The sequence below is a fragment of the Cryptotermes secundus genome, unplaced genomic scaffold (assembly GCF_002891405.2).
Source record: "Cryptotermes secundus unplaced genomic scaffold, Csec_1.0 scaffold573, whole genome shotgun sequence".
Classification (NCBI taxonomy): Eukaryota; Metazoa; Arthropoda; class Insecta; order Blattodea; family Kalotermitidae; genus Cryptotermes; species Cryptotermes secundus.
Genome location: NW_019738880.1, coordinates 923,884 through 943,883, shown reverse-complemented (window position 1 = coordinate 943,883; position 20,000 = coordinate 923,884). Strand labels below are relative to the sequence as shown.

The window sequence follows — 20,000 nt, the reverse complement described above, 5'->3', positions numbered from 1 at the left end:
TTATAGAGGAGATGACAAACTATTCAAAGCTCAGATATTCTTTACCCTTCAAAATCTCCTACTCATTCCATAATCAGAGCAAGTGGCTGATCTTTGTGCCCATGACAACTCTCTTCCCTAAGGTCTGCTGTGGAAAAGACTTAACAACTACTGGATGACTTAATAGGAATCAAGTGGATATGATAAATCTGCATATGCTGATACACTGTACTCCCTCCAGCTTCTGTGCAATAAGAAGCTAACAGAAAGTACACACCACAGCACTGAGAACATCTGTCCCTACAGCTCAGATCTTAAAGAAGGAAGAGCTGAGTTCCCCATTAGTAGGCACCTCTCTAGATGCCAGAAGATTACTTGTCTGCTCATGAGTGCAGTGCAGTGAGAAGGCCCCCCTCATGACCATTCTCTCTATGTCCTCTATTCTGAATCTGTGATTCTCACATCCTCTCGTCAGACAATGCAACAAATAATCTCAAGACAATGGTAACACAAACAGGAAGGTAGCTCCATGAAAGTGACAGCTCCTTGTAGGCCAAGTCACTCCAACTTCATTGCCGTGACATTTCAAGACAATATAAACCTGTATCTAAATTGTTGGTTTTGAGAATCAGAAATTATTTCCCTTTTTCTTCCACCCATACCATGCATCAGATCCAAACTAAACTTCATACGATCTGTCCTACATACCAGGCAGTGGTTCACAATATGACCAACAGAAATAACAGTAGGATAAGTACCACACCATGCCCACCCTCAGGTTCAGTGAGACAGAGCAAACAGATAAATCAACTACAATACAACTTCCCCATGAAAATGTGAAACAAATAAGCTTAGATTGACTCAGATTGCAACAGTGACAGGACAAACACAGAATGAATGAACAGTAAATCCTATCTGGAGTTCTCATTTTTGTATGTGTGTCTGCATACAGGCCACTGCTGTAGCATTCACACTTTCTTTCCTGCCAGCTCATACATGTGTTACTTACTTGTGTGCCTTATCCTCAGTGGAGTATTTCTGAGCTTGGAGTTGAGCAAAACGTGAAGCTGATGGCTTATTCACATCCTTGTGCTCTGGATAACCTTTACTGACTGCACCTGCAACTCCTACGCCTACATCAGGTTCCATGTCCAAGATTGGTACTTCAGCAGTCAGCATGTCGACTGGCATCTCATCTGTTTAAATCAGGAAATGAATAACCAAAATGAGCAAGGAATGTTAAATGTACACTACTCATGCCACTCTGAAATGTATACAGATAATTACTGCATTAATATAAAACAATCAAATCCCTATTTGAGGTTTCTTTGTGCAACTTAAGAAAAACCTTACATATATAATTTAACAGGTTCTTCCTGTGGTATCACCAAATCCAAACAAAATGGGGACTGCATATCACATTCCTAATCAATCTCTGTAAAATCTGGGACACTAAAATAAGGGAAGAGATTATGAAACTATTCCTGCAGCAGGCCTCTCAAATTGACTGTCTGCTGGATTTCTTGCAGTCAGTGAGACTTGCAAGCCACAGTTTTATAAAATTTTAACTGTGTATCCTTTGGAATGTTTTTATTTATAACACTTTTCTGATACTGCATGTGGAGCTGAACCTCAGGATTTTATTACTGACCTTAATTGCATTACAGCATGATACTCTGGACCCAAATAATTAAATGAGATTTCTCTATTTATAACGATTCTTAACCGTTCAGCGTGGTTTGACGTGTATGTTTCGTCAAGGTATTTAAATCGTCTGCGGGGGTTCGATGTCTATGTTTCGTCCAGCTGCACACCTATGCACGCCCATAATAATTGATGGTTTTGCTGTAGATTGTTAGATTTTTCGCTGGCCTGTTGTCAGAAGAACAGTATATAATGAGACATGACTTTAGCTGCGTTAAGTCATCGTTACATACCTGTCTTGCAGCAAATTCGTGTTGCTTCTGGTAGAAGTTTCCTCATTCAAACTGTTATGAATGGCATGTTTTCTTTCCTATGAAGTTATAAACAGCAGAGACGTGATATGTGCTGTGTTTATAATATCATATTGCCCTGAGCTGGCCACACTAACACACTCAATTAGAATTCTTAGAAGAGGGATGTTCAAAAGTTTATTCTTGCAAGATCGATTGATTTCGCACAGTACATAGCAGCCAGTTCTTAGAAAAACGTCACAAATTAAGGCAGAACACTGTGGTCACCCCCTGTGACGATATGGGGGTGTGTGTGTGGGGGAGGGAAAAGAACTCATTCCTTCATGTATTATCGCTCCAGTTGACTCCATTTTATCGTACTGACCCTGGTGGTCGTTTCGAGGGATGACCATAAATATTTTTTGAGCCAGCTAAGCTCTGCTTTCGTGCCAGTTCTTAGAATAACTTCATGAATTCTGTGGTCACCCCTCTGACATCTGCTGCAGCCAAAATGGATGGAATATAAAACGCATAGCACCAACCACTTGTTATGATAACATATAAAGGTTGAATTTACTGCAGCTGATCTGGCAAGCTATACGACTCACGACTCATGACTCACGGAAAGACATTTCCTCGTATTCCCCCTTTGAGAAGAACGCAACACCGCACAGAAGATGTTTGGTTTGTGGAAAAAAAGAGCCAAATGAGAGATACGCAATATTGGTGTGGTGAATGTGAGACAGCGTTGTGTATAGAAGAATGCTTCAATGCGTACCATACTCTGCTCAAATTCTAAACCACCTGCTTCCATTGCCGAGATACCGGGCGCTCATATTATAAGGCAAGGTTATAAAACCATCTTTTAAGATCATTTTAGTGAAAGTTTCATGCTTCAAGGCGTACCATACACTGCTCAAATTCTAAACCAACTGCTTCCATTGCCGAGATACCGGGCGCTCATATTATAAGGTAAGGTTATAAAACCACCTTTTAAGATCATTTTAGTGAAAGTTTCATGTTCCTATCTCATATAATTTAAGAACAATGATGAATAAATCATTTTCGAGCAAAATTTAAATGGTCGGCTGAATATATTACCGCCGGAGAGACACGGCAGCGGAATTTAAATGACCGCCCGAAAGGGTTAATCCAATGATACTATATTCCTTCAGAGCCAATGGTTTTTAATTTCTCAAGTTACACCATAAAATTATAATCTCACATTCTGTTTTACAAAATGTACATCCCCTTGCATCACAGTTTGATTAGGGGCTAACACCCAACAAAAGAAGCTAGTTAAATCATGTCACAGTTGGCTTTCCCCCTGTCTGATTACTATTATTATTATTATTATTATTTATTCAGCATTCCATAAATCCTTACATGGTTTTTTCAAAACACCACGGATATAGAAGTAGTCAACATGAGTAAGCATAATTACATACTGCATCACATTTGTGCAATGTCATAACAGTAGCCATATATAAATATTTACAAAAACATGAATACATGAACATGGATATAGAAGAAGTCAACATGAGTAAGCGTAATTACATACTGCATAACAATTGTGCAATGTCATAACAGTTAGCCATATATAAATATTAATAAAACATGAATACATGAACATAAACCGTCACATGCAACAATAAAGTGCTATTACCTACAATCTGTAACTAAATCAGGAACATCAGTTGTTATCCTAATTGTATTATCAATATAGATACTAAAAACTGTGACTTACTATATGCTTGTCAAAGTTAAATTAAATTGTGGTAAATTCAACTGAATTTTTGTTGTTTGTTCTGGCTGAATACAAGTGTAAAGATTCTGTATACATGCTTTCAGCTGTTCCTCTCATGTGCAGTGGAGAGCATAGGTTTGTATTCAAACCTGCCACAGTATGTCTATTTATATTTTAACAAATGCCTACACATAGTATAAAAATCAACATATGATGAACCTTTATTCAATTCTCCATTTTATCCACTACTTTTTATAGCAAAAACATAACATGACACCCTTTCATGAATCCTGATTGCTCTTCTAATACTATGCATGCAAGAGTGATTCATAACACAATGGAAATTCAATGGAAAATTAAAAGCACTGAAATTATTTTTCCCACAAAAGGGGAATGTGACCTATGTATGGGTGTCTACAGTCCATAGGAAGACAACTCCAATTTTACCCTCTACTGCATATACGCATTCATAATACAGGACCCTTCCACCTGCTTTTTTTTTTCATCTGTAATCTGTACATTATTAACAATGCTAGTTATGCACAAGGGACTTAACAAAGACAGCCACTTAATGCCCACCTCTTCAATGTACTGATGCCATATCAATTATACATGCTAATATTAAACAGTAATGATTAATGTGGCCGGTCACGGTAGCCAAGTGGTCTAAGGCATGCACTGTCTTCGCTCGCTCAGAAGCCGGGATCGTGGGTTCGAATCCCACTCAGGATGTTTGTGTGCGTTTTTCTGTGTTTGTGTACAGGTAGAGGCCTTGTGACGAGCTGATCACCTGCCCAAGGAGTCCTACCGTACGTCTAAGATCTAGTAAAACCGAAGTGAAACGGAGAGTTTCGTGGAGATAGGCCTAAGCCCAAATGAGGGCTGTAGTGCCAATGAAAAAAGAAAATGATTAATGTGTTCATATTAAGACCCCTAACAAAACTTCAGTATATGATTAAATATGGTACACCAGTTCTGAAATCCTTAAAACATAAATGTACAATTAAAACCAATACAAAAGTGTCAGTGTCTGTTAATCTGAATAGAACTATGCTGTACACAAAGAACCTTCAAATGACTCGCCAATCTCAACTTCATTCCAAGTTCCACATTTGCTCTCTTCTTCCTGACGTTTCTGTTATTGTCACTTCTACGTGGATCGAACAGTTTCTTCTCTTCAATCATTTCCCTCTCAAAGTCCTGTAACGTTAATTTTGTATGAGATTAGCAAATTCACAGCCGAAAAATCACCAATTCAGAATTAGATTTGTGATAAACCGAAATGTGAATCCAAACTTACTCTTACTGAAATATGAACTGCTTACCCACCAAATACTGCACAAAAAATTACTGCACTGTAAAGTATTGACTACACTGTGTAGGATGTAAGCTCCTGACAGCAGTGGTTTTGAGAATTCTGTCCTCGAGGATATAATTCCGTGTGGTCTGTAGAAAGTCAACAGACATTTTGGAGGAACATGTCACCTCCATCTTCTGGATTGAAGAATAAACAAAGTAACAAACCAGCAATGGCAGGTAACAAACAAAGTCAGGCTTGTATATTCTAAAGAGTTCTGACGATGGTGTATAACACACGGAATTACTGGGTTTTTTTACTTTTTCCATCGCCCGGTACCACATAAAACATATTCTTTATCGGATGGTTGAGGTTATTTAGTAACTGATAGCGGTTTCCAATTGTAGGTATTGGAATAGCAGTTTACCTCGGGCTTACTCTCTTTTCCGACGCGATGAGGGCACATGAACCCATTTCTTTTTTTTTTTTGAGTTCCAATTGTGTGAAATTCTCTTTGCGATGCAAGTAACATGCGTCTGTACTTACGGTCAGATTGGGCGTTTATCTTTTCTTGTAGCAGCTCAATAATTTTTTGTGATCTGAGTCTATTACGGTCTTTTGTATTCTATTTTAAAATTATCACAACAAGCACGCGTTACTTCACTCCTTTGCCTACTATTATTGATGAAAACTGGAGTATCATCGTCATTAATAGCTGTACCAACCGCCATATTGGACATGGCGGGGACACTAAGGAACGCTAAGGAAACTGGAAACCGCAATGCAACCGCAATTTCGGAGATTTGTTATCAGCCTGAGTTGAACATGTTACCGAATGATGCAGCGCAAATTGAGGAAACTGCATTGCTGTTTCTACAATTTTAGCTGCTCCATTTATTTATTTCGTCTCTATAGATCATTGTTACATGATATAGGACAAGTCAGTTACTGTACATTGGCTGATTACAATAACAGAATAAAGTTACAATACTTAAAATTGTTTACAATAGTTAAGATTTCATAGAGTGTGGGCTGGAATCCATTTTAGGTCCCCTCGGCACGTCGGTTTCCATATGTCCTATTGTACCTGTACTGGTGATAATGCTTATGGAGAATTTGATAGAATGAGGATTGGCAGGGGAAACCGAAGTACTGTGTTCAACTTGGGCTGATAATAAATTTCCGAAATTGCGGTTGCCAGTTTTCTTGGTGTGCTCTCGCCCTTTGACCCGTTTAACTGGGAACTACGGGTGGCAACCGATGTAGAGTGAGTAGACATGCACGTGCGACATCTATACTCCGTTTGAGAGAACTACTTGCGCGCCATCTATACTCTATTGAGTGAGACATTACTTAACTCACTCATTCATCCACATTCATGGAGCTGCGACCTTACCCAGGAGCCGCCAAGTGAGACATTACTAAACTCACTCATTCATGCAGCTGTGACCTTCTGCAGGAGCCGCCAATTGTGCAGCTACTAAAAAATTTCATTGCATTTTATGGAACCCGGGGGTTCATTACCGTTTTCACAAGAGACCTTCATCGTCCCTTATCCTGAGCCAGATCAATCCAATCCATACCCTCCCAACCTCTCTAAGATCCATTGTAATATTATCCACCCACCTATGTATTGGTCTTCCCAGCGATCTCCTTACTTCTGGCTTTACCACCAATATCCTACATGCATTCCTCTTCTCCCCCATTTGTGCTACATGCCCTGTCCAGCTCATCCTCCTTGACTTGATCATTCTAATTATACTTGGAGAAGAGTACAAGTTATGAAGTTCCCCATTAGGCAGTTTTCTCCATCCTCTTGTCACTTCATCTCCCTTCGGTCCAAATATACTCCCCAACACCTTGTTCTCAAACACCCTCAGCCTATGGTCCTCCCTTTATATCAGAGAACAAATTTCACAAGCAAGTGTTTTTTATTCTCCAATTCACTTGCTTCGACCTAGACAGGCCATTGTCTGGTGATCCTTGACGAAATCCACAAATGGTGATTGGCTACATATAAATTACAGTGCTATTATAAGATGCTTTCTTTGCTACAACTTCAACCCTGAAGATGGAGGCAGCATGTTCCTCCAAAATGCTGGTATCCACCTACTGAATACACGGTGTCAGAATCTAGAACACCACAATGTGATCACAAAAGTTCTGTATCTAAAAGGCAGACAATTTGTACAGCCACACTATTATCAATGAAATGATTTAAGACCATTCAATAGAGTGAAAAAGATCACATAAAAACAGTCACCATACTATACAGAGGAGAAAAGAGGAGATGCACACTTTCATGTTGGGAAGATGCTAAACAGCATTAGAAAAGGAGAACAGAAAGAACAACACATTTGGAAACATCCACTTCAGTATTTGAGATAAATAAATCGTTCTTATTTCATAACAGGTAATTGACGTCATTATGTATTCTGCCATGTCCACACCCACAGTTCAGTGTGGGAACCTGCCAATGAAAACATGTTTATTTGTTACTTATTCTAGATCTGTTTTGACTTATTATTAAATTTTCATACATGTAACACTTATTTTACATATAGTAAAAATGAAGACTTGTAATATGATGCCCATCCAGACATGTGTTTTTAAATGAAACTGACAGCTACATACCATTACTAGAATACTTCTACTAAAGGTCATATTTACAAATAAATACCCTGGTGTGGAAGAATTCATGTACATCTTCACCCACAAATGATTACCATTCCATTAGGTAGATTTAAAAATGGTCCATTCTAACAAAATTGTAAACAAATCTAATTGATTTATTTATTGAGCTGTGTTCCTATAAATTTATAGGACATTGCACCATACTATCCCCAACATTGGAGAGTTTACAATATCAAACATTTCATGTATTTCACAGATCACAGTTCATCAGTGCCTTTGCAGTACCCAGTATATGAAATTCACAGCTACATTTCTTACACAATGGCACAGCCTTACAAGAACTGTATCACACTCACTCATTTAAATATTATCTTATCTCCACACTCAAGTGGTTTCCCAGGTTTTATTTTTTTCTGCAAAGGACTGTTAATTATCTATTTAACTTCTTCCTCTTTACTGGAGCTACAACCCTGTGTGGGTCTTCGCCTCCTTCATAGGTTCCTGTCCAGGCTGGGTCTTCCAGGCCTCCTTGTGCCTTCACGTTTGGAAGAAGTTAGGTTCCTACATGAAGATGCCTCGTTGGCTCTTCTTAGGTGTCCTAACCACCTGAGCTGTCCCAGTTTGGGTCTTCACTATTTCAGGAGCCTTATGTAAGTTACATAGTGATCCACTTAACACAATGAAAAAAAAATTCACAAAAATCTTTATCAAGATTCAAATATCTTTAATTCCCCTTTAGGCCATAAATGAACCTGACTCTTCAGTTATATGAGCATCAGAACACAACATATGCCAAAACATTCACATGAATTTATACCCTCAAATCTTGTAGCTTCCATGATGCGACACGAATACTTCCTGCATAATAAGAGTTATATTTACAATACATTCTGAAAATAAAATCATATTTGTAAAACCTACCACACTTTCATCATTCTTAAGATTATCAAGGAGCAAATAAAAAATAATACTTACTGTTAAATACTTATTTTTACATTTAATATGTATAATACTTCTATATTTTTATCATATAGTTCCCCCCCACCCCCCAACAGTGGCATTAAGTACAAAAATATATTTCATTTCAAACACTGGTGCTATATCTGATTATTTACTGATGGGTCTCTGCTTCTTTTCTATACTTAATGAGCACATAAGAAACTTTACACAGAAGAAGAAAAATCATTCAGTAATAACCCTGTATCGGTGTACTTTGTTTTATCTTGATTGCAGTAATTTATAGAGGCAATATTCATTCAGAATATTTGAGTCAAGGCCTTTATGTTCATGATTTCTGAGCTCTACCAGTGTTGAGAAATAATGTTACTAATATTTATAGAATTTTTCAATAAACTACACAGGCCATAATTTTAACATTTCATAGAATATAAAACAATCAAAGTACAAGGAATGCATAGACACCAAAGTATGGAACATAAATCTTAGCATGCGTGCTTTCCGCACTCTGCCGGGTATATACAGTTATGTAACCAAAGATATATTGTGCCTTGAAAAACTGGACAGAACTGAAGCACATTCAGTGATCTCTGGGCTACGAATTAGAATTTTATGTTTTTGCTTTTACTCCAGCTGCTGACCAAGGGTCAAGAAATGTTTCAGTGATTGAAAAGTGTGTACTTCTATAGTTTCTGAACCTAGAACCATTAAGAGTTTGCTTTGTACAGCAGTACTTTCTATTATAAGCCTGCACTGCAAAGAAAATAAAGAATGTGATAACAGAGTGTTGCCTATGAAGCTGAATGGAAGTCCCAGATGGACTGGGTGTGGGACTGGCCATAGCCTAGTGGTCAGAGAGAGGCACATCACAATATTAAGGTATATGTTATTAAAATGTATTGGCCAGAAAACGGCAATGTGCTCATTTTTGCATCAAGGGTCTTCAACCCTGGAAAAGAGATATGACAATAACAACATACTATTCTTACAGGTTACAAAATTACTTTGTATTTGCTCCCTATTAACTGAGTTGGTGACATATGCCAGTGTCAAATATTCCAAGAAAGAAACAACGCTGCAATGCTCTGGAATTCTGTATCCTAGATCATGTGCATAATCTCACTCAGAAAAACACGCTAAAATTCTATTCCAATACTGAAGGGTTCTGATGATGGTGTATAATGCTCAGGATTACTAAGTCTTTGCATTCTGTGCACTGTCTGGTATTCTAAAGAGCACAAAATTTTGGAAACTGTATCTGTTTCTGTCCTCAGGCACCTGCTCTGTCGGATCTGTTAGAAAGAGGTGACCTCAGTCACTGGACCTGTGACTACCCTGTTCTAATGGAGCCCACAGAGCAGGTGCCTTGCACCTTTCCACCTGAAGATTGGAAGAGATCCAATTTCTGGAACACTGAGTTCTTTTGAATATCAGACAATGAATAAAGACCAAAAACTAACCAGTCCTGAACACAAAATTCAGTCTTCAAATCACAGAAATAGTCCAGTTCTGTTCAGTTATAAAGAATAATAAATTCAGTTTCCTACAAAACATAGGGCAGGACATGATAGCAGCATAGACACCATTAGTATAATTCTGGCTAAAAAACAATCTTTACTGTTTGCATCTACTTATATGTCATAATGTTTTTTTTTTTGGCTGTCAATACAATAAATTTATTAAAAATTAAACCAATCTAATATCCTATGTAACATTGGTTTTATTTAGTAACTGTTACATGTTTTGACTCATATTTGGATCATCATCAGGCAGTATTCTTAAATACATCACTCATTATTGAATTATCCTAATACGGATCCATATTACTATTAATTGGTAAAATTGTTACAAATCATGTAGTTTTTGCTGAAATTTTTCATATTTTTGTTCCATTATTATGATGTTAGTTTCTGTGTTTCTTGTCATGTTGTAGATGACAGAAATTTCCAGGATTCATTGTTATGTTTTATATCTGAAAATTGATAGCATGTATTGGTATAATCTAAGTTTTGAGATATATGTATTGATACTGCATGGTGCAGGTGATTTACTTACAAGTTATGAGTGATACATATGATGTTATTACTATCATCTACAACATGACAAGAAACATGGAAACTAACATCATAATGATGGGACAAAAATATAAAAAATTTCAGCCATAACTACATGAATCGTAATGATTTTAATAGTGACATGGATCCATATTAGGATAATTCAATAATGAGTTGTGGGAACACCCCACATTATCACGCATTTCTGCAACGCTCGCTCTTCACATCACTTTTCACCATCACGCGCGCTAACCAATCAGATTGCTTCAAACGATCGCATTTATACTACGCTCGGCGCTAGCTCGCATCTACACCATTACGCGCGCTAGCCAATCAATTCTTCCTCCTCAATTTCGAGTTTCGCTCTGCCCCACCGAGCAGTGTATAAAAAGGGGCGGTTCCAACGCCGAGTTACGCAGTTCATCATCAGCCTACGAGCTACCCACACCAAGCAGCATCAGCCAGCAGGCTTCGTCGCCAGCGCTCGGTCTACGGAGGCATCGGCGCTTCGCTGTGCCAGGCATGACTGCCACGGCTGTCCGCCGGTCGCACCCGACTCACTGGGCAACTAGGCCGCACGGACTCGCCGGTAGTCATACCTGACACACTAGGCAACTGGCGTAGCTACCGCCTCTCCACTCCAGCGACCGCGCTCAACGACTAGCCTTTCACCAGCCATTCACCGTAACTAGCCTTTCTCCTTACCGGCGCGCCACGGTCCTTTTCAGGGCCAACAAACCGTTCCGAAGAAGTGGGTTGTCATAGGAGTAATGACAAGGCTACACATTAAGAGAACCCCACAGAGTGATGTATTTAAGAATACTGCCTGATGATGATCCAAATATGAATTAAAACCTGTAGAAGTCATTAAGTAAGATCAATGTAACACTATGATATTAGATTGATTTTTGAGAAATTTGTTGTGTTGATGGGAAAAATCACATAAAAAGAATTTACAATTATTCTTTTATGTTATATTTGAGATGCCTGAGTTGTATGGTTGAAATTAAAATCTATGTAGGAAGACATCTGTATATACAATCTGAAAGTTGTGTGTGACCAGCTACTCTACTTTGCACAGACTGAGCTTCTCAATATTTTAGTCCCTCCATAATCACTGCCAACAGGGATCTCAGGACTTTATTGCAATCACAGTGCTTCTAGGGAACACATTTCATTATTGGCCATAATTTACTCACATAAAAGGTAAAACAGTAATACAAAGTGTAACTCTTTACTATAACAACAAAAAAAAACATTTTGCTTATAAAATTAGCAACCTGCATTACATGGTACTGATTAAAAGTTATGAATAAGGAGCTGACAACCTTCTTATATTGTGTTTGATTTTAATAACCATCTGCCAACCAAAAGGAGTATTTGGCACTGATACACTAATAACAGGAAATATACTAAAAAATGTGTTATACGACTGCCCATATAACTTTCGAGAATTCTTTGTAGAAAGTGAAGAAAAGACTACTCTCTATGTACATCTGACTGATACTTTTCAATGCCTGAATACCTTGCTGAATTTTTCTTAAGTTCTGCATAGATAACTCTCACTTGAACTTTGTGTAAAGAATCTAAATATGTGTACCACTGGCCAAATAAGAATCAAATAAACCAAACTTCTATATTCACCACATTAAATATATATATCAAAAATAGTAAAAATTTTCAGGTAAATATTAATGTTAATGAGATAATCATTCTGTAGATAAAGAGACAAATTATAAGAAAACTGACACAATTAAATTTCGAGTAATGTTGTCTTATATTCACTGAGAAAGTAGAAGAAAAATATAAGAATATTTGTAGATACTGATGACAAAATTATTTTATACAAAATAAATAACTTTTAAAAATATTGGATATGAAGTAAACACTACTGTTCTTTTTCTTAAAATGACCAAGTAAAATCCAGTACCAAAAGATGACAGCAGACCCAGGTCTGTATATAATCCATATGTTCTGTTATGGAGCACATGTCCTGTTCTTATCTTGTACAAAATAAAGGAAGTTGTTTTCTTAACCCTCTGAGGCAAAATTTTCTTGTAAATAATATTTTAAATTCCATTCTTAGCTCACAGGAAACGTGATAAAGCTCAACTGGTTAATACTGTTCATGGAAATAATTGCTGTTTATTCTGAGAATGACACAAAAGTCACCTGTGGGCAAAGTACAGAGTTTCTTAATGTTAACGCGGGTGACACATATAGTAACCTCTGTGCTCTACATGGTTAACAACATAAACCTGGGTAACACAATGCAACAGCATAAATAACTCAGCATTAAGAGTATTATCTTCTGGGCTGCAATTGCATGTAGTCCAGTAGAAGTTCAACCTCATTTTCTGCTTGGTTGTTTGTTTGATTTACTCTTTGACTCTGATGATGGAGGCAGTATGTTCCTCTGAAATGTTGGTAAATTTCTACTGACTACACAGCTTCATATCCCAGAAGACGGCATTCCTCACAATCACTGCTATGAAAAACTTTAATTCAACTCATATTAGTTCTGTTTAGAATACATGGCAGCATTGTTCCCATTAAACTCGTATGCTCTGATCAGAAATGAACTAACAATACTCTGAACCAAATAACAACAGTAAAAAGACATATACTTGGTCACACTTTTAATTTAAAATTATGATTTGTCATGTAGATTTCACAGGAATTTCTTTCCTATTTAAGAGCACTGCATGCATATTAACAACATGATAAATATGGAGAATTCTTGATGCTGGCAAGCACTATTGCTTTTGAAGGTGAATGTAATGTCTGCACTATGAGAAATAGTTTTCACGCTGTTGAAACAGAGGCAGTGGCTGAATTGGAGACAGATCGTCCTCATCAAAACTTGGCTCAGTGTTCAGTGGCAATGTTGCCAGGGCTTTCACTGTAAAACAACAAGCACAGTTATTACATTTTTCAGCAAATGTAACTATAATTGCAATTCTGGACTGATTTTGCTGCAAACCAGCAACAATCTTAGCATTTAATATGAAAATGCTTAGTGTAGCTCATGTCTCACAGAACCTACTGTAATGCACTACATGCTGAGTGTGGGACTGTTAGAAGGTTAACCAAGAAGACTGCAAACAATAGCTTCAAGAATTACTATGGTGCGATAGCTGGTATGGTCAACTTCATCTAATCCAATTCAACCTAATCTAAATGGTTCCTTTGATTGTAAATGACATACCCTGGAATATGGGGGCAAGCGGTAGCATAGTTGGTTGAGGCACTATTCTACAAGCCAGAAGGTGACAGGTTTGAGTCCTGATGAGGTGGATTTTTTCAATTAACCTAATCCTTCCAGGGGTGTAAAGGGCAGCTGACACATAAGGTTGACAACCTTACTGCCTCTGTGAGCTGACTGTCTAGAGAAAATGTGGGAGCCTCGATGTCTCATGACTACATGTGCCTTGATGGCCTGTTACAGGGATAGCTTTACCTCTTACCCCCTCCCAGAATAAACCAGGACGGCCCTGTCTGTAAAGTGGGCTGGACAAGTGAAGTTCAGGTCCCTTCTCTTTACCAGATCTGTCTCGTAACCAGCTGGAATCAAGAACTATTTTTCTATGAATAAAGCAACCAGTGTGAAAGTGACCACTCACCTCCATCTAGTACTGGGGCTAAAAATAGTCCTCTTACATGCCTCTGATTCGGCACATGCAAATGTTATCATATTCTTAACATAAAGAGAGGACTGTGATAACGAAATAGACTGTACTTTGCCATTAGTAACTGGACTGACCCTCAGGGGGAAAAAAAACCTGGCCAATTTCATGTAATGAGAGTTCAGTAATGTGTCACCATCAGACACACTCCCTTGAACTGTGAGAGATTACTACTGATAATAATACTTTCTTAAGAATATTAGCCACCAGAAGTAAATGAATCCTACTCTAACATATTAAAACATGCAGAGACCACTGATGGAAATTCATAAATATACTCTGAGAAAAAGCCTAGTGTTTCAGGTAACATATCATCTCAAACTTCAGGGTAGCCTGCTTCTTCTGGTTTCTTGCTTGTCTTACACTTACACTCTGAAGAAGGAGGTGATATGTTCCTCTGAAATGTCAGACTGTCTCTGAACTACATAGCCTTATAAAGAGAAGACCATACTCTTCACAACCACTGCTATGAGAACCACAAATCCAACATGAATATACTGTTATCAGTAACTGGACTATTTCTGGGCAACAGAAGCATGGTTGGTAAATTGTGCATGAACGGATTTGGTGAAATTTTTCCGTACAGTTAATTTATGAAATTAATACTATAACAAAATTTCTTACTAAACACTATGCACCAACAAATTAACCAGTCTTCTTCAATGTTCATTATTAAATACATGCATAGGAGTTTGTCATTGCTATGTTATGCCAAAAACCAGGATAATCATTACCGAATAAACAATACAGGCATTAAATATACCAGGGTTATAATTTTGTAAAGAATACTTGGATACTTTCTTGAAAAATTACAGAAATATCACTTACTTCATACATATGGAAGACTTCAATTGAAAATAGCATCTAATTATATACTTCATGACAATATTACCTAATTTTATACATAATCATTTTGGTTTCAATTGAATAATTAAGGTTTTGAAAGCTGTTACATATGTTTATAAACATGTAAAAAAACATCGTGGAAACACTGGAGCCTGTAGCTGAAGGGGGGATACACCAAATACTAATACTAAATATAAAAAGAACTTTTTAAGAAACCATTCTTCTATCTGGAATATTTATGGTGATAAGTATAAAGTTAAATGGCTTAAATGTGAGTCTTTAACCTTTAAGTGACGGGACATTTAAATTCCGGTAGTGGTAGCGGGACGGAGTTAATTTAAATGCCCGCCACTGTAGAGTAATAAAAATTGTAATCATGTTACTCAAAATGCTGTGATTTCTACAATTTTTGTGATAAACGAACGAAATAAACGCTGCTTTTATCTAGAAAGAATATAGAATCAGATATTGTAATTTACAGATTTTAGAATCTGTAAAAATTTTTGCACTGATTCCAAAAAAAAAAAAAAATCCCAATTTTGAATATCTGTCCACAAATATGCAGAAAGTTTCTGCACAAAACGTTTCTGCAGTATAAATGCATGCTGATGACATCCTCTCTTCCTGTGTCTCATCCTTCAAAGAGGGAGGAAAGTAATGTTTGTCCTGTACATTCTCCAGTCACATCGTAACCTTTCTACTATTGCACGAGTGGGTACAAGTCTTATCGTAATTTATACTTCACAAACATTGCCTCTTTATATCTCGGGCTACCCACACAGGGTTTCTCTTCTTGGAATAGCCCTGCAATGCTTCTCAGTTTTGTCTGTACCGCATTCTAAATTGGTGAGATTTAAGAGCGGCCTCTCAATCTCATCTTCTTCCATGCAAAATGGAGCTATGTTGGATAGTTCAAATTGCGATGTTTTATAAGTGTTATGATTCTGTTTACATTTCGGACTAAACACACAGAGCTACTGTTCTTGGAATGCCTTTCAGTCTTGTCTGTAATGCATTCTGAATCGGTGTAATTTATGAGCGGCTTATTGCATGCGAAATGGGGCCATGATGGATACTTGAAATTGCGATGTTTTTAAGCAATGCAATTAGAATTGTCCTTCAGAAACCCTGACTGTGCATATATCGAACTACCCAAACAGAGGTACTGTTCTCAGCATAGCCATGCACTACCAGAACGTTCTAGCCTAGCGTGTTGTGTTGTGAATAAAACATCACAATTTGAACTAGCAAGCATGGCCTCGATTCACTTAGAAGAAGACAAAATTGAGAAGCAGCTGATTATTGACACCGATTCAGACTGCAGTACAGAATATTCTGATAGTGGCGAGGAAACAACGGGCTCAGAACCCGAAGTCGACGAAGACCCATCATCTTTGTCGGCAACCTGGGGACCACCACACCAGCATGGCAGGAGGCGTGTGAATAATTATTCCGGTGGAGCTGTGGGGTTAAATATTAATGAAGCTCCACACGTAAATGAGGATTCCACCCCTTTCTGTGTTTTCATGCTATACTTCGCAGGGATTATCCGTCTGCTGGCGGAAGAGACTGAAGAAAGGTGACATTCGTGTTAGGGTGACACAGAACTTGACAGCACTACTTTGGAAGGACAAACGTGACGTTTACATGCTGACAAATATGCACTCTCCTCCAGCAGAAGGCAGTTTCTGTGATGAGCACGGAAATGCCATCAAGCCAGCAATTGTTGCTAACTACAACAAGCACATGGGTTATGTCGACAAAGCGGACAGAATGGCAAACAGTTATAGCATCTGTCGTCAAACCCGGAAATGGACAAATAAATTATTTTTCCATCTCCTGGATCTGACGATTCTGAACAGTTATATCCTGTTGTCATCCTGTGGCGCGAAATTGTCACATAGAGAATTTCGTCTCGCCCTAGTGCGGAACATGCTGGAGCATGCTGGAAGGGGCCCCCCTCGCCCTCAACGGCCCAGGGGTCGAACCCCTGCCGTTTCATCGGGGTCATTTCGAATAGAGGAGGCCAAACAACAGCACTGGCCGACTTCCTCTACTTCGAAATTGAGGTGTCAAGTGTCCTTTTCACGTGGGAAACGAAGAACCGTCCGGGTAAAGTGCGTGAAGTGTGATGTGGGACTCTGCATTTCCGGATGTTTCCAAGATTTCCACACAAAGCCAACATTCCGTTAGACGACACAGGTGGGAAGAGAGACAACTTATAAAGCTGGTGACCAAAAATCATGTAAGTAGAAAAAGAATTTATAACTTAAAATTAGATTTTAAAAAGCTGGCCACACGTGTGGACTGCACGATGACATATGGCGTCATTCGTCCCCTTGACTTTATTTTAATGACGCCATATGGCGTCGCTCGGCTCTTAAAGGTTAAGCCAATTTTCTGGTCGTCCCCCCACCAAGCCATAAAGTGATAATTCAATGACTGGCAGATTTGCTAAAAATAATGCACCTTCCCACTTAGCTTGCAAGGCAGTTATTAACTAATCACAGGATTCCACAAGTATTTTCTGTTTGAAAACTTCAAATAATACTGAAAGGCAAAAACATGTGATCCTGTGATAACAACTAAACATAATGTGATGGAGCAGCAGTTGGTCATTCCAAAAGCGAATTCAAAACATCCTTTCAATACAGATAGAAATGGGAAAATATATACCCATGCTGAAGAAAACTAAACTCTCATCTCTGGAAGTACAGAACTTAGAGTCCATATACTGTCTTGATGTGTATTTTTAATTAGGTTTCATAATTACTAACATTGTTTCAAACAAAATGTATGGATATTGTAATATCAAGATAAATATTTTATATTATATGCATATTATTTTGAAAAATAAAATGAAGTATGCTCATCACCTCTTCAACTTGTAAACAAACAAAAACAAATTGTCACTTTACAAATCAGATACTAAATTTTCTCTGAACAATCTCATTTCACATCTCATACACCTCTGATGAGGGAAGCTGATATAATCTGCCATAGGTAACTCAACTGTGAAATGCTGGATGTGAGGTTCTCACAATGGTGATTATGAAGATATGATCAAGGACTTGATTACTGCAAGAGCAAGCACGCCCTGGATAAGCATGCAAATCTTGAACATGTCAGGACACATTCAACCTACTAATAGTCTCTGCTTAAATAAATAAATTATATAAAAAAAACTTGCTTTACACAAAAAGCAAACAAATTAAAAGACCAACCTGCATCAGAGGCAAAACAGCTACGTATATAGGCTCAAATCATTCCAGGGATGGAACTGAGGTTGAACCTAAATGATAACAAGACAGCTACTCATTACAGCAGTTAATTGCTACAAATTAAAACAATAATGAACACAATGTTAAAATGTTAGCATGCTGAAAGAACACTCATACTCGGACAACATTTAGAACACACCATGACAGTCACCCAGATGCAGGGAATGTATAAATATTTCACACCAAGATGGTGGGTGAAACATAACTTGTAATGTTGAATGGTTTCACTATTAGCAAAATTCTACCTTCCATAGCAGAATTGGTACATTTTACATTTATAGCAAACTCTCATAATACCATAAACAGATTACAAATGTTAACCATTCCTGTATTAAATAAAGTATTCATATGGAGTCAACTGCAGGATTAGTATGCCTCTTAAAAGATGGTTTTATAACCTTGCCTTATAATATGAGCGCCCGGTATCTCGGCAATGGAAGGAGGTGGATTAGAATTTGAGCAGAGTATGGTACGCATTGAAGCATTCTTCTATACACAACGCTCTCACATTCACCACACCAATACTGCGTATCTCTCATTTGGCTCTTTTTTCCGTAAACCAAACATCTTCTGTGCGGCTTTGCCTTCTTCCCCGTGGGGGGAATACAAGAGGAAATGTCTCTCCGTGAGTTATATAGCTTGCCAGATTAGCTGCAGTAAATTCAACCTTTATGTTATCATAACAAGTGTTGGTGCTTTTGCGTTTCATTTTCCATTCGTTTTGGCGGCATAAGACGTAGGGGTGACCACAGAATTCATTAAGTTATTCTAAGAACTGGCTGGTATGTAGTGAACGAAAGCAGAGCTTAGCTGGCTCAAAAAAATATTTATGGTCATCCCTCGAAATGACCACCAAGGTCAGTACGATAAAATGGAGTCAACTGGAGCAATAATACATGAAGGAATGAGTTCTTTTCCCTCCCCCACACACATCCGTATCATCTCAGGGGGTGACCACAGTGTTCTGCCTTAATTTGTGGCGTTTTTCTAAGAACTGGCTGCTTTGTACTGTGCAAAATCAATCGATCTTGCAAGAATAAAATTTGGACATCCCTCTTCTAAGAATTCCAATTGAGTGTGTTAGTGTGGTCAGCTCAGGGCAATATGATATTATAAACACAGCACATATCACTTCTCTGCTGTTTATAACTTCATAGGAAAGAAAACACGCCATTCATAACAGTTTGAATGAGGAAATCTCTCACAAGAGCAACAGGATTTTGCTGCAAGACAGGCATATGTAACGATGACCTAACGCAGCTAAACTCATGCCTTATTATATACTGTTCTTTTGACAAGAGGCAGGCGAAAAATCTAACAATCTACAGCAAAACCATCAATTATTATGGGCGTTATAACATAGGTGTGCAGCTGGATGAAACACAGACGTCGAACCCCCGCAGACGATTTAAATACCTTGACGAAACATACACGTCAAACCACGCTGAACGGTTAATGCAGTTTAGGCCCCCTTGCACAAGAATGGAGCCATATAACATTCCAAATCATTTTGCACACAAGCTGTAAAACTCACTCTCTATCTATTTATTCCAGACCTTCTGTAACTACCATGTTATTCATACTG

General features: G+C 38.0%; 1 protein-coding gene across 1 annotated transcript in view; it reads right to left on the bottom strand.

Annotated features, from left to right (window-relative positions):
- Positions 1–12,729: 12,729 nt before the first annotated feature.
- The window catches only part of LOC111871195, a 206,130-nt gene continuing 198,859 nt past the window's right edge, over positions 12,730–20,000 (bottom strand). Inside the window, exon 23 of the mRNA XM_033754152.1 lies at positions 12,730–13,504. Coding sequence (XP_033610043.1) covers positions 13,392–13,504 — 113 coding nt within the window. The 3' untranslated portion in view covers positions 12,730–13,391. The remainder of the gene's footprint in view (positions 13,505–20,000) is intronic.